The sequence below is a fragment of the Vulpes lagopus genome, chromosome 20 (assembly GCF_018345385.1).
Source record: "Vulpes lagopus strain Blue_001 chromosome 20, ASM1834538v1, whole genome shotgun sequence".
Taxonomy (NCBI): Eukaryota; Metazoa; Chordata; class Mammalia; order Carnivora; family Canidae; genus Vulpes; species Vulpes lagopus.
This window is the reverse complement of record NC_054843.1, coordinates 2,461,555-2,476,610: the sequence shown is the minus strand read 5'-3', so window position 1 is coordinate 2,476,610 and position 15,056 is coordinate 2,461,555. Positions and strand designations below refer to the sequence as shown.

At 63.1% G+C, this 15,056-nt stretch overlaps 1 protein-coding gene across 2 annotated transcripts; it reads right to left on the bottom strand.

The window, feature by feature from the left end:
• Positions 1-2,775: 2,775 nt before the first annotated feature.
• SIK1 (salt inducible kinase 1) lies at positions 2,776-14,779 on the bottom strand. 2 transcript variants are annotated; one of them, XM_041735135.1, is made up of 14 exons: positions 14,722-14,779; positions 13,266-13,466; positions 12,813-12,929; positions 10,198-10,261; positions 9,861-10,022; positions 9,583-9,707; positions 9,357-9,480; positions 8,549-8,772; positions 8,114-8,263; positions 7,580-7,702; positions 7,248-7,464; positions 6,421-6,699; positions 5,666-5,900; positions 2,776-5,225 (listed from the first exon to the last, which is right to left on the bottom strand). In XM_041735135.1, exons 2-14 carry the CDS (start codon positions 13,419-13,421, stop codon positions 4,880-4,882), a joined length of 2,322 nt encoding a protein of 773 aa, XP_041591069.1. In that variant the 5' UTR covers positions 13,422-13,466; positions 14,722-14,779; the 3' UTR covers positions 2,776-4,879. The 2 variants fall into 2 exon arrangements, with proteins under 2 accessions (XP_041591069.1, XP_041591070.1); XM_041735136.1 differs by having other exon boundaries at positions 13,266-13,460; positions 14,722-14,772.
• Between the last annotated feature and the right edge of the window lie 277 nt (positions 14,780-15,056).

Below are 15,056 nucleotides of genomic sequence, written 5' to 3'. Positions count from 1 at the left end.
TGGCCCCACAGATCCATGTGTGGTCAAACCTCAGTGAACCACACGGTCAGGCGCGTCTCTCCATGTGCCAACCGCACCTCAGCAGGGCTGCTGTGTTGTGGGGGTGCGTTCACACCCGTGTGCCGCTCACAGCCCATGATCCGTGATCCCGTGGGTCCTAGGAGCCCTGGCTTTACACGTGAGCCCTGTGGCTGGAAGGGGACACACCCAGTGAAGGTAGAAAGCTGTCGGAGCCAGTATTTTCAACAACAGGCCTGAGATGAGCGGCTGAGCCTTGAGCCAGCTGGTCCACTCACCGTGTGCAAGGTGCAGCCCTTGTCCACGGTCACGGGCCTAGAAAGCTGCAGACGAGGGACCACACCCAGGTGTGTCTGACCCCAGAGGCCACCTTCTTAGGCCCTCATGCTCCTCTGCGTGCCGGGCTTGGCTCCACCTTGCACACTCTAGAACTCAGGCACCCCTTGGTCTGCAGCAGTCATGGCTCTGGGCGGCCCCTGGAACCTCACCCAGGAGACCAAGAAACAAACTCTCCGAATCTCATCACTCAGTGGAGCAGCCCTGTGCCCGTGGACATGCCAAAGCACCGCTGAGCTTTGCCAGGCCCCAACAGGAATGGCTTGTGCACAATGTGAACACCTGGAGACACACCTGAGTGGGTGGGGCCCTTGCAAGAGCAAGAAGCAGGGGTGGGGAACCCAACACGCCGGCGGGCCTCACCCAGTCCCACGGTTGCGCTGGCCTCCCCGCTCTGTGGGGCCAGAAGGATTCCAGAGCAGATGAGCCGGCCCAACGGAGTTAGGAGCTATTTAATGATGGTGATGGTGATGGTGACGGTGACAGAGATGGTGATGGTGACGGTGGTGGTGACAGTGAGGGTGATTACAGTGACGGTGATGGTGACAGTAGCAGTGATGGTAGTGATGATGGTGACAGTGGTGGTGGTGGTGATGGAGATGGTGACGGTGGTGGCAGCCCCCCACAGACTCCGAAGAAGCCCAGTGTGTACGTGGGGTCTCCCAGCAGGCAGCGTCTGTCCACGAGCTCCCCATGACTGGCTGCTCCCGATGCCCCAGGTGTGGGGACAGGACGTGGCCGGCCCTCCAGGAGCCCCTCCAGCTGGGGAGCTGAGGGCCCCGCATATCAGGTCAACACGTGGTGGCCTCCTGCATACACGAAGCCGTGCAGCCTGCGTTCAGCGACCTGGCTGGGGACAGGCGCAGGGGGCCATCGAGCCTGTGCAGGGGGGCGCACGGCGAGGCTGAGCTCCCCAGCCCCAGAGCCTCAGCTCCGTGCAGGATGTTGTAGCTGGTCCCGCCCGCAGCACCAGGAGCCACCCGGTGCAAGAGCAGTGGTCGCCCATGGGCTGGCTGCCCCGCCGAGGGGTGCTCGGGTGTGCTGTCATCCCTGGGCCGGCCGACAGACCCTGAGGTTTCTCAGGACCCTGCGGGTCCCAGCCTGCTGTCCTCTGTGCTGTCCTCTCGGTCTCCGATGCACCACGGGGACGCTATGGCTCACATTGGGCACCGCCCGAGACAGTTTCTTCTCATTACGGTGAAATACACGTAACGTGACAGTCACCATCTTGGCCACGTTAAGCGTCCAGGTCTGTGGCGTGAAGTCCAGTCGTGTCGTCACCTGGCCCTCACCGCCGCCCGTGTCCAGAACTCTCTCTCGTCCCCACACCGATCTGTTCCCACAAAGCAGTGACTCCGGCCCCCTTCCCAGGCCCGGCGCCAGCGCCCCCTTCCTGTCTCTGTGGGCCTGGCCGCTCTGGGTGCCCACGTACGTGGGTCACTTGGGGTCTGTCCTCCCGCGCCTGGCCGGCCGCACTCAGCGTAACGTTGAGGGGCGTCTGCGTTCCAGCAGGAGTCAGAGCCCCCTTCCTGCCCGCGGCCAGTGCTGCTCCCCGTGCGGGGGGCCTCACGTGCGTGCCCCGGGGGCCCCTGGCTCGCAGCCGGGAGCGAAGGGGTCCCACGGTGCCGGGCGTCTCTGCCTTCCGCCGGCCGCGGTCTTCCCACGCGCAGTGCACGGACCCGCGGGCCGCGCTCCGGTTCCCCGGCACGTTGACGTTCTTTTGATAAGAGCCATCCCGGTGCGTGGAAGAGACCGAAGAACTTTTCGACCAAAAAATATTTGCCAGGGAGTCAAAACGAGGAGATTCCCTTTGTTGTCTGGCGGCCGCGTCCACCCCGTTGCGGGACTCCGGAAAGTCGATTTTAAGAGACTGGGAGCGATTGGCCGTGAGTCTTCCAAACCCTTGACTCACAAATGGATTCACAGAGCAATAGGGGGGAAGGAGGAAGGGGTGAGCGGCGTCCCGGGAGGGGAAGGGCCGGCGGAGGATGGACGGGGCTGTGACGTGCTCGCCAGGTTCGTAGAGCCTGTCGCCACCACCTGTGTCCGCCACCCATGCCCAGCACCCAGCACCCATGCCCAGCACCCACGCCCACCACCCGACACCCATGCCCAGCACCCAGCACCCATGCCCACCACTCAGCACCCACACCCACCGCGCCGGGCAGGGAGCAGGAACCACCAGCAAGGCCAGGGTGCACTGAGCCCCAGGCCCTGACCCGCCCCACTCAGCAGCAGGTGGGTTCCCACCTCAGGGCAGGGGAGGAGGCTGTGGCTGCTGCCGGGGGGCCACCGGCTCCTCGAGGCCAGGCCGATGCGGGAGCCGGCGCCGTGTCCCCCTCCTCTAAGATGTGAAACCTGAGTGGAGGCTGGAGGACGCGGCTCGGAAGGAAGGCACTCCCACAGACACGAGCCACGGGGAAAGGTCGAGGGTTTGTTCCCCCAAATATTTTATTTAAATATTAAATTAAAAAACATACACCCACTAATCATTTTGGCATACATTTCTCATGTGAACATAAGAAACAAAATAATTAAATCAGTTATGGTAAAAAAAACAGACTATGTACATCTCAGATCACGTAGTGCCTATAAACAGGCGCCCAGCCTGCCCCACGGCGCCGTGGGGGGAAACTACAAAACACACGTCGCACACGCCTACACACGAGACGCAGAGACACACGGCTCACAGCAAGAAAGAAAACCTCCGTGAAAGTAAAGTGCTTGTCATGGTTCTGAGGCCTTTGATCTGCGGCGTTAGAACAGCGAGGAGTAGAACAGGGGAGCGGCCTGGTGGGGAGTCAGCCGTGCGGCCTCGGCGGCCCCGCAGGCCCGGGCGCCCCGACCCTCTCTCCGAGCCAGCAGGAGGCTTTGGTGATTTCTCTGCGGCCAGGCACGAGGACAGTCCCCTCCCCGACTCTTGCGACAGCCACAGGGCAGTAGCGGCGGCCGGAGGGCCGGTAGCAGCAAGCTGGGCAGGCGCGCAGACCCGGGCGCGCCCCCCGCGGCCTCCCTGCGCGCGAGGAGCCCCGGGCAGTCTTTGGCTTCTACAAATGCCCACCTTCCCCGTTAATACTGTAGGGCGTAAGAGCCAGAGTGAGCTGAAGGCACCTGGGTCGTCGGTAAGGGCTTGGGGACCGCCGGGCGCGGAGGGGGTGCAGCAGCCGCTCGCCGTCGCTCCACTCGGGTGGCGCGCGACTGACCCAGCCGCCACCTGAGATCACCTGCCAGGGGAAGGACGCACCTCGTCGCCCTCCTCCACGCCGACCCGGTGCTGGCGCTTTGTCACGTTAACCAGAGAGGAAAATTGAAACCAGGAACACAAAAGAGTGTAGTAAAAAATATAAAAAATAAGTAGTGTATATTTGTCTCCTATTTATATACATGTACAACGTTTGCTTTAAAAAAGGAACAGAGCTTGAACAACACTGATCCGACCTCTCGTTTCATTCTCTTGAACGAAAGCAAGCCTGACACGCGTGAGGCCTGGAGAAGGCAGGGCTACCCCTGGAACCACGAGCCGGCCGCGGGCAGGTGGGGGCGGCCAGCCGGGCCCCCGACCCCCACCCGGCGACCGCCCTGCCGTATTGCACGTCCCCCACCCCAGTCGGTTGTTCTTTTTGGACCCTGATAATGAAATGCGTAAAAACTTAATTAGCAGCGGAAATAAGATGGGCAGCGGGAAGAAACGTCTAGGGCCCTCCAAGGCACGCGGGGGATCTGGGCCCTGCGCCCCGGGGCCGGAGTCCCAGCCTCACAGTCACCCACCCCTGCCGGTTTCTTCCCGTGGCTCTTCTGAAGAATCCCGGAAACCTGACTCTCGAGCAGTGGATACAAGTTCTCATCTAAAATAAGGGAAAAAAACAAAAACAAAAACGTCCTTGGGGTTCTGATTTCAGGGTGGAGAATTCCAGGAATTTGTAGATTATTTTCTCCTGGGCTGGCCAACAGAGCTTTTAAAAAAAAACAAAAAAACAAAAACGGATGCGTAAAGCAGAAAGTTCACAGTTCTCACTCTGAAGCGTAAATGTTTCGGGAAGTGGAGAATTGCTAACTAAAAATAAAAGAGGATGCTAAACACACACAGCACACACATGATGGACACGCGGCTCACGCGCGGTTTCTTCCGAGGCAAGCCCTCCGTGGCCCCTGAGGTCCCCTCCCGCCGCCCCCGACCGACCGTGGTGGCGCTGGCCAGCCCAGCCGAGCCCGGCCGCCTGCGCCCCGCCGCCCTCCTTCCCCTTCCCGTCCACCCACCCCGACACGCCCCTCGATTATTATTTTTCTTCAGAAAGTTTCCAGGCCCTACTCAGAGTTAACATCTGCTCAGTGCAAGAAAAAAAAAAAAACAAACAAACCAAAAATCAAACAAAAAATAAACTAAAAAGCCAAAACACCAAACGTATTGCTTGTTTCGCTTCTAGAAACGTATTGGCTTCGAGTCCGGAAACATCTTCACATCCTCTGAAATTATTGCTTCGAAGGGCCGGCGGCCCGAGCGGAGGCGGAGGCAGGGGCGGGGCGCTCACTGCACCAGCACGAACGTGCCCAGCTGGCCCGCGGTCAGGTCCTCCATCTCACAGTCCCCCTGCGGGAGCCCCGTGGCCACAAAGCCGGGGGGCAGTGTGGCGGCGGGATGGGGGGCCACGGTGTGGCTGATGTGCAGGTGGGTGTCCAGCAGCCGGGCCGCCGATGCCACCGGGGAGCCGCCGGCGTGCAGGAGGTGGGGGGGCAGCAGCGGGCCGGGCCCCAGCCCCAGCTCCTTCTGGAGTCCCGACACAAGGAGGGCGCCGTCACACGGGGCGAGGACCAGCGGGGTGGCCTGCTGGCAGCCGGGGGGGCCTGCCGGGTGGTGCTGCAGCTGGAGCAACCTGCGGGACACGAGGGGGCGGGAGGGAGAACAGGTCACTGCTGCTCTGCCCGCTGCGCCTCCCTCAAGTGCTGCCACTGGCCCAAAGGGCCGCCCCGTCGCTGCTCACTACGCAAGATGCCGTGTGTGACGATCCCCCGAGCAGTCCTGACATTTCCGCAGCTCGCTTTTGCAGCGGCTCAGAGATGCCCACCAGACGTGACACTCCTCCCTGCCCCCTCCGTCCCCCCCAACAGGCAGGCTTCAAAGCGAGGACACCTGGCAGCTCCCACCTCCGTCACCACCTACAGGGAAGCAGGCCCCCTGCCCCCCGCAGTCCTCCCCACGCCGCGCATCTGATTCCACGCACAGGGGACGGGCTCAGGAGCTAAGGTGGCTCAAGAAACCCAGCGGTGCGCAAGGCCTACCGCGGCGAGGGTGGCGGGCGCCAAGCGGGCGTACCTCTGCTGGTGCAGCACCTCTTCCAGGGGGCTCCGGCCCTCCCGGCTGCTGGGCCCACTGCCGTGCAGGCCCGGGCTCTGTGTGGGCAGCTGGAAGGCGCTCAGGCCGCCCCTGGTGGCCCGGCTGGAGGAGGAGGGCTGGCACACCTGGCGAGCCAGCCCCTTGATCTTGTTGAGACCCAGGAGCCCTTTGGTCCTCGCGTTCTTCCTCAGCTGCTGCCGGAAGGCTTTCAGCCCTGCGGGGAGCAAAACCAGGCTGGTCAGTGGATCTCCGTCCCAGGGCGTGTGAGGGTTTGCAGACCTGGGGGAGCCCTAAGGAGGGATCCGGTGCAAACATGATGGGGTAGGTCGATGGCACGCTTTCCTGCGGGGCTCACGGCTCCTCTCCAGTCACCTGGTCACTTCTTACTACAGCCCCCTCGAGGCTAAGTCATCTTTGTTTGATTTGGGGCAGCAGCCCCAACCCAGGGGTGCAGCTAGGAGTCTGGGCAGACAGGAGATCCCTTGTGGAAGGAGGGCACGTGTGGCGCCTTAGAACAGGGAGCGAGCCTGGGTGGGCAAGGGGAGCTGCCTCCTGCAGGTTAGGAACTGCTGGGCATCCTGGCGTCCCCTGGGCTTTTAGGACCAGCCCCCGAGAGACTGATTTCACCCCAGGGGACTGCTGCTCACCCAGCTGGGCGCCAGGACTGTGATGCCCCCCAGGGCTACAGAGCATCTTCTGGGAAAGGCGGGAGTGTGTGTGAAAGGGGAACCCACCTTGAGTGAGCGAGGTGTCTGATGCCCTCCGGCCTTCCTGGAAGCTGATGGGGAGCAGAGTGACCCCTCCCGGGGCCCCCTGAGCCTGCAGCACTGGGGTGGCTGACTGGGCCCCCAGGAGCGGTGAGGCCAGTCTGAGAGGGGAGCAGGTGCCCACCAGCCCCTGAGCAGCCAGGCGTCCGCTGAGTGCCCCCGGGCCGTCGCCTGCCGAGAAGGTCAGACAGCTGTCGGAGCTGGTGCCCTCCGAAGGGCTCGCGGTGGACGAGGAAATGACTATACCTGTGGGAGAAGCACGTGCTCTTGGGGGGCCCCGGACGCTCCCCAAGGTCAGAAGTGGCCCTCAGCACCCCATAGTTCTCACTGGCAATCTGCTGTGGCCACGGCTGAGAGAGGAATGGGCATGGACACCTCCTCCATGCCTGGTGCAGCCTCTCCCCGGCCCGTGGGTGGCCCATGGGGCCTGACGTCAGGCCGGACAGCCGTGCTGGGCGGGGTCTGTGATGGCTGGAGGCTACCACAGTCTGAGCCACCACCGTGACGGTGCAGCTTCCCCCGCGGCTGAGTGGGGGCTCATGCAGGTCATGCAGGGCCTGGATGGAGGACCTGCCCTCCAGACACCCGGGGGGCAGCTAAGCCCCACACCCTTCTGCCCCTGGAGGGTCACACACGGCCTCGGGGGTTAAACAAATGACAAATCTGGACCAGTGTAAGCAGAAGCTGCCCTGCAAGAAGGGCACACTTCACACGAGTCGGCGGGAACCTCAACCGTAAACTCGACCCCGGGGCTGAGCTCCAGGCCCACGTCCCTGGCCCACGGGGACACTTACACGGAGGGGCGCACGGGGAGAAGCAGGTGGAGACCTCGGCCAGCGTGTGCCTCCGGGCGGTGCTGCCAGACGGGGGCTTCTGCGCCTCCCGCTCCTCCTCTAGGCCTGGGGCCTGCCCGACCTCCTCACTGATGGGCGCGTCCAGCAGGCCGTTGGGGGAGATGGGTCGGTGCCGGAACACCCCGTTGCAGTTGGCGTCCAGGGGGAAAAGCAAGGGCTGGGAAGGGACAGACACGATCCAGTGACTTCTGGGGCTCGTGGGGCCCAGGTGCCACCGGCACTACGGCTGGGAGAAGCCCACCCCCAACAGCAGCCCAGGGTAAGCCACACACCTGGAGCGAGCTCAGGGGGTCACAGTCCGCGTCGGCCTGCAGGACAGACGGCCCCAAGGCCTGGGGCTGAGGACACAGCAGGGAGGATCGGAAAGGGTCACCGGAGAAGGCTTCCTGAGGCACCTGCGGGCGAGCAGAGGACAGACGCTGTCAGGGACAGGGAGGTGGCTCTGCGGCGCCATGAGGAGGCCCCACCGGCTGGGGGCTTGCAGACACCAGGTGCTAGCGGACTGGGCTTCCCCGAGGCCACACTGCCCAGGGTGCCAGGGGACGGGGTCAAGAAGCCAGAGCGGAGACAGTTAAGGGACAAGCGGCCACAGGGTGGTGTCCGAGCTCAGCAGAGCCGCCAGGCCCGCCTCTGGTCCGCGGCTCACACAGGACCCCCCTCCCCACGCCTAACGGGCAGGGGCCGTGACCGGGGGGCGGCCGTTCGGCCTCCTGTTCCCAGGCCCTCGGAGCGAGGGATCTGTAGCGGGGGCGGGGGCGGGGGCGGCGCAGTCCAAGGCAGAGCTCGGAAGGACACTGCTCCCCCACCTCGAAGCCGCTGAGATCTGAGCTCCTGGGCCTCTGCTGCCGGGCGGGGCCGGGCCGGGCCGAAGGCTGCGTGTGCCGATACTCCTTCAGCCGCTCGAGCAGGAGGTAATAGATGGCGGCAAAGTGGTTGTAGCTGCTGTTCTGCAGGGACTGGGGGAGGCGGAGAGGTGGGGTCAGAGCGAGGCCAGCGGGAGCGGGGTGCAGGCGCCCGCACGGGGTGGTGCCTCCCTGCGCTCACCGAGTGGCTGAGGCTCCCGACGAGCCTGTTCCCAGGGTTATTCTGGGGTGGCCGAGAATATCCCTCGGAGGAGTGGACAGCTGGCCCTTAAATTACCCCTGTTCCCGTTTTAACTCCTCGGGCTAGTGCCTGCTTCTCCTCGCAACGAGCGCCTCTCCCGTCAAAGTGCGCGGGGCAGGGGCGCGGCGGGCCCTCACCTCCACCGTCCTCTGCCGGTCGATGCCCAGGGTGTGCATGATGCCCAACACCTGCTCGTCATAGTGGCCCAGGTTGGAGTTGTAGCTGAGCGCGGAGAGGGCCGGGCAGGCCTGCCGTGGCATGGAGGGGTCAGCCTGCATCCACCTGTGCTGCCGAATCTGGGCGATGGTGATGCGCTTGGTGGGGTCCACCACCAGCATGCGGCGGATCAGCGTCTCGCAGTCTGGGGGACGAGGGAGGCCCGCTGAGCCTGGCGTGGCACCTGGGCGCACGCCCCCACCCCCACCCGGCCCCATGGCAGCCTGCTGGGGACGAGACTCCCTTCCTGAGGGCGGACAGACGAGTGGTTCTCCGAGAGAACACCAGGACCAGGAGCAGCGGCCTGGGCGGTCAGCTCAACCTGCCGCCGAGGAGAGCCGGGGTGGAGGGGCCGGGCCCCTGGGGGCACGCGGTCCTGCTAGCCTGCCAGACAGGGGGCCACTTAGATCCCCAGTGAGCAGGCCAGCGTCCCCAGAGCCGGGGCTGGTGGGGACCCAGGACTAGGCCCTCTCGGGGGGCAGCAGAGCCCAGGCACCGCCTGCCCCGTAAGTAGGGCACTGAGGAAACACCCAGTGGGTTGGGTTTCAGTTGTGGGCAGCTTGTAAACACCCCACGGGAACACGGGGCTGATTCACAGACCTGACGGCACGCTCAGACACAGTCAGGCAGGCATTTCAGGAAATAAATTCCTCCCTCCTCTCCCAAACTCGCATCCCGGTTACCCAACAGTCCCAGCAGCTGGCGGGGGAGACAGCTGGCGGTGCCTACCCTGAGACATGAAGAAGGGGATGCGGAAGCGGCCCTCCAGCACCCGCTGCCGCAGAGCCGGCAAGTTGGGCCCATCGAAGGGGAGCGAGCCGCAGACCAGGACGTACAGCACGACGCCAAGGCTCTGCAAAGGGCAACACGTCACGAGTCAGGCCCGCGCCCCAGAACACTTAGCCGTTAACTAGAGTCCGGGCGTCTGACACGCGCCGTGCACACGGGCTCCTACCCAGATGTCGAGCTGGGGGCCTTCGTACTCCTTGCCCTCAAAGACCTCCGGGGCGGCATACGGGGGGCTCCCACACCACGTGGACAGCGGCTCTCCTGACTTGTAGAAGTTCCCAAACCCAAAATCTGCGGGATGAGAAAACAGTGAGGTCACAGGGCGAAGGGCAGGGCCCAGGCTACAAAGCCCAATGCACGGTGAGCAAGGAGGGCCCTCGGAGGCCTGCGCCCGCCACCCCTCGCCCCTGCAGGTCGGCACTGCCCGGGCTGCGGATGCCTTGCCTGCCAGCTTGATGTCCATGCTGCCGTCCAGCAGCAGGTTCTCGGTCTTGAGGTCCCGGTGAACAATGTGGTGGCTGTGGCAGTACTCGACGGCCGAGAGAATCTGCCAGAACTTCTTGCGTGCCTCATTCTCGCTGAGGTGCCCGTTGGAAGTCAAATAATCTGTGGAGCAACCAAACAAAGCTATAGCCCTAAAATCCAAGGGTCTGGCCACCCTGTGGGGCACAACTGAAGAGCGCTGTGGACTCGTAAGATGGGCGGACCCAAGGGCCCGCAGAGCGACTCCTGACAAGTTACACGTCTGTCGTCAACAGATAGTGAGGTAGGTGTGGCTTACCAAACATTTCTCCATTTTTGGCGAACTCGGTGACAATGTAAAGCATATCCTTTGTTTCCATAACCTAAAAGCACAAAAGACCGAACGCTGAACCACACGGAAAGGGAACATACCAGTGGTATAAATAATCCACTTGAACCCCAGTAAATTTTTAACTTCCCCAGCATGAGTGCATCCATTATCTTGAAAAAGGAAAGAAAATAAACACTTCTGCCTTAGAGGAACAGAGATGGGGGTTCCTATTCAGGAAAAGAATAGAAAACGTCGGAGGGGAATTCTCCATCAGCCTGCCCGGCCTGACGCACTGGAAGCCCAACGCACCTGCCCCGCCTGCCCTGAGGCCTCAGACGCGTGGACGCCGCCGAGCAGCAATGCGAGCAGCAGTGCGTCAGGCCGGGGGCCGGTACCAGCTGAATAATAGATAGCAGACACCCCCTTCCCACCTGCGCTGGCGACGCGGTCACTTAGGGGCTGGGAGGCCGCCGGCCAGGTAAGCGAGCCGAGCCGCAGCGGCCAGCGAGCCGCGCACCGGGCGGCGTGTGTCAATAGCAACAGCCAAGGTCACATACACCCTCTGGGCTCACTTACGAGAATTTTATCTCGCTTTGAAAACAATTTTTAAAAGAGCTTTAAATCTAACTAATTAGGAAACAAGGTAGAATTAATCTGTAAAACCAAGTCCCGTCCCTGTATTTTAAAATCTCTCAGAGCGGGGCCCCGGGGCGGGGGGAGGGGCTCAGGGGTTTGGTGCCTGCCTTCGGCCCAGGACCTGATCCTGGGGACCCGGGGTCAAGTCCCATGTCCCGCTCCCTGCATGGAGCCTGCTTCTCCCTCTGCCTGGGTCTCTGCCTCTCTCTCTCTCTGTGTCTCTCATGAATAAATAAAAAAATCTTAAACAATAAAATAAAATCTCTTGGAGGGAGACACAGGGACAATACATTCTTAGAGGAACAGACTGCTTTCAGGTTCGAAATGCAGTTGTTCCTCAAAAAAGACACTTTAAAGACAACTGCATGCAGCCATAAGTCTAACAAGAACGTGAATCCAGGGCAAGAGTTTTAACCACCCTGGCGCTCAGTGCGTGCGGCAGAGTCGCGGGTGAGACCACGGTTTGTCCCTGTCCTCAGCTAAAGAGACGGACGGAGGAGAGCAAACGGGTTTTGAGTTTCAGAAATCCTCAAGGCAAGAGGGAAGTGACTCCCCCGAGGCTGTGGGGCCTGGGCCAGCTGGATGAGAAGTACACACCGTGTCAGAACCCGGGGACGGACATGCGTGGCTGTCCCACGGAAGCCTATCCCCTCCCAGCCCCCGACCCCCCTGGGCGCAGCGAGCAGCCTCGCCCCGAAAGGACCTCTAACTCTGATGACGCGGGCAGCGCCGTCTAACTGGGCTGCTCCACACAATGGGTCAGCGGAGGGACAGGAAGACCAGGAAGGTGCACGCTGGCTCATCCCTCCAGCAAAGTCAAAAACAGGGCTCAGCCCACTCCTGCGGAAACAGGCCAGGCACATTTCTCAGACGCTGACATCAGTGACCATGAGGAAACCTCTTATCAAAGCAGCACAACTGAAAAATGACACAGAAGCAAAACACAAGCCGGGTGGATGGTGACGGGAGCGCCGCACTTAATGACTCTGAGTAAACTGTCATTCAGGGGGACACAAGCCCGGGTGACGCTGCTTCCGTGGCATAGTTTCTATTCTGATTCCTCTCCTATCACACTGGACATCCAGGCTTGCCAACTGGACACGCACGTGCACACACACACACACACACACACACGGGGCCATATTCATCCCAGATTCACAGGCCTCCATGACCACCAGTGAAAGGAACTTAACAGCCAACACAACTGGATGGGACACTACTGGGGACGTGCAAGGAACCCCTCCTCTGCGAGCAGGCCCCCCTCACCTGCACCAGCGGGCGGCTGCCAACGAGACCGCTTGGCTTTGCTGTCCCAATTCAATCAACGCCCATACTCCAAAGCTATAATGTCTTAGTTTCAACACGATAACAAAAATAAAGTCACAACAAACCAACAGGCGGGACAGGGTGAGGCATGTTCTTAATGTGGATTAAATGTCAAGTCCCCCACTTTCACCACGGCGAAGGTATTTTCATCTCTCCAGTCTCTGATGGGAGAGTTTAAATGGGAAGATGAGCGCTCAGTGCTGCCGTTGCAAGTTTACAGAAGCCGGTAAGAGCAGCCAGTTTTAAAGTTTAATAATTATCTCCAAAGGCGGAAGTGTCTCGTTGCACTAAAATCTGTCCTTCTCCGCTGAATGTCTGACTTGTGGCAATACATTGACCTGGTGGGTTGTTTTCATAGTAAACTAAATGTAAACAACCAACCTCTACGCATCTAAAACCGGAATGAATGACAAGACTAAATAAAATTCTAATGAGGCAAATCTCAGTTACGACCCAAAAGCAAGAAAATAATTGGAAATACATCCGAAGAGCTCACAAAAATCGATCTATTTACCCTACACAACCAACTCCCAGGCTGCCACATATAGCCAAAGAGGAGCAAGATTCAGAAACTGCAGACTTATTCTTGAAACTAATGCACTTGCCGGACATAACAGCAAAAGGCAAACTGGAGTCCTTACCTGATAAAGCTTTATGATATGAGGATGATTCAGAAGCTTCATGATCTGAACCTCACGATATATTTTCTCCAAATTGCTTGAATCTAATCGGGTTTTATCAATTATTTTTATTGCAACCTACAATTTTAAAAGAAAGGATATTAAAAAAAAAAAAAAACCTTCCATTTATATGTTATGTGTTTTGCAGCTTAATCTCAAAAACACTTTATGTCCCCAAAGGGTCACCAAAAGTTGGGAGGGGAATAACCAAAGTAACCGTGAATAGTGCTTGAGCGAGCAGGGCAACCCTGGGTTATCTGGTCGTTACTCTGCTGTCCCCTAACATCTATACAAATCACTCAGAATCATGATATAAAGCATCTTCTCTTTGTGGACCTGTCAGCGCTGAGACACCCCACATGAACCCCAAGGACAGGGATCTGCAGCGGCCCCCAGGATGCTCCCCCCACGCACCTGGGTTTTGGTGACTCGATGGCGGGCCAGCTTCACCACCGCGAAATTGCCCTTGCCCAGGGTCCGCTCCACGTCGTAGAAGCCCACCCGCAGGGGCTTCTGCTGGCCCTGGCCGGAGCCCGCGGGGGCCGCGCTCAACTCGGACATGATCACCATGGCTCCGCGCTGCACCTGCACCTGCACCTGCACCTGCACCTGCACCTGCGGGCCACGGGCGCTCAGCGCGGACCCACCCAGCCCTGCACCCCGCCCCGCCCCTGCTTCCCCCAACTCCGCACCCGCCCCCGCCCCGACGCCGGCCGCTCCACTCCGACCCCAGGACCCGCGGCCCCACCCCGCCCGCCGCCCGCGGTCGGCTCCATCCCGACCCCGAGGACCCCCAGCCCCGCGGGGCGCCCGGACCCCCCCCCCCCGCCCGCCGCCCGCGGTCGACTCAATCCCGACCCCCGAGCTCCTAACCTCTTGGGGGACCCGGACCCCCGCCCGCCGCCCGCGGTCCGCCCCATCTCGAGCCCGATCCCCCAGCCCCGCGGGGCGCCCGGATCCCCCTGCCCGCCGCCCGCGGTCGGCTCCATCCCGAGCCCCATCCCCTAACCTCCTGGGGGACGCGGACCCCCGCCCGCCGCCCGCGGTCGGCTCCATCCCGAGCCCCATCCCCTAACCTCCTGGGGGACGCGGACCCCCGCCCGCCGCCCGCGGTCGGCTCCATCCCGACCCCCATCCCCTAACCTCCTGGGGGACGCGGACCCCCTCCCGCCGCCCGCGGTCGGCTCCATCCCGACCCCCATCCCCTAACCTCCTGGGGGACGCGGACCCCCTCCCGCCGCCCGCGGTCGGCTCCATCCCGACCCCCGATCCCCCAGCCCCGCGGGGCGCCCGGACCCCCCCGCCCGCCGCCCGCGGTCGGCTCCATCCCGAGCCCCATCCCCTAACCTCCTGGGGGACCCGGACCCCCCGCCCGCCGCCCGCGGTCGGCTCCATCCCGAGCCCCATCCCCTAACCTCCTGGGGGACCCGGACCCCCGCCCGCCGCCCGCGGTCGGCTCCATCCCGACCCCCGATCCCCCAGCCCCGCGGGGCGCCCGGACCCCCCCGCCCGCCGCCCGCGGTCGGCTCCATCCCGAGCCCCATCCCCTAACCTCCTGGGGGACCCGGACCCCCCGCCCGCCGCCCGCGGTCGGCTCCATCCCGAGCCCCATCCCCTAACCTCCTGGGGGACCCGGACCCCCGCCCGCCGCCCGCGGTCGGCTCCATCCCGACCCCCGGCCCGCGAGCCCCCGGGGCCGCTGACCCGCCCCGCCCCCGCCCCCCGCCCGCCGCCAACAAAGGGGAGCCCGGCGGCGGCGGGGCGGGAGGCGTCCGGGTCCGCGAGCCCCGCGCCGCCCCTACTGGCCCCGAGCCCCGGCCCCGCCGCCCCGAGCGCACCCCCGGCCGCTCCGCCTGCGCCGCAGCCTCACCTCCGCCGCCCCCCGAGCGCCGAGGCCGCGCCGCCGCTGTCCCCGCGGCCCCCGCCGCCCGCTCGGCCGCTCGCGCTGCTCGGGCGCCTGCTGCTCGGGCCACCGCCGCCGCCGCCGCCGCCGCCCGGGCCGCGCCGCATGTCAGCTCTGGGGCCGCGCCGCGCGCTCCGGCCGCACGCGCAGCCCGCCCCGCCCCGCCCCGCCCCCGCCGCCCAGGCCCCGCCCCCCGCCCAGGCCCCGCCCCCCGCCGCCGCCGCCGCCGGAGCGCTGCAGCCCATTGACGTCGCGTTGACGCCAGCGCGACGCGCGGCCGCGGGCCAGGCGCAGGGAGCGCG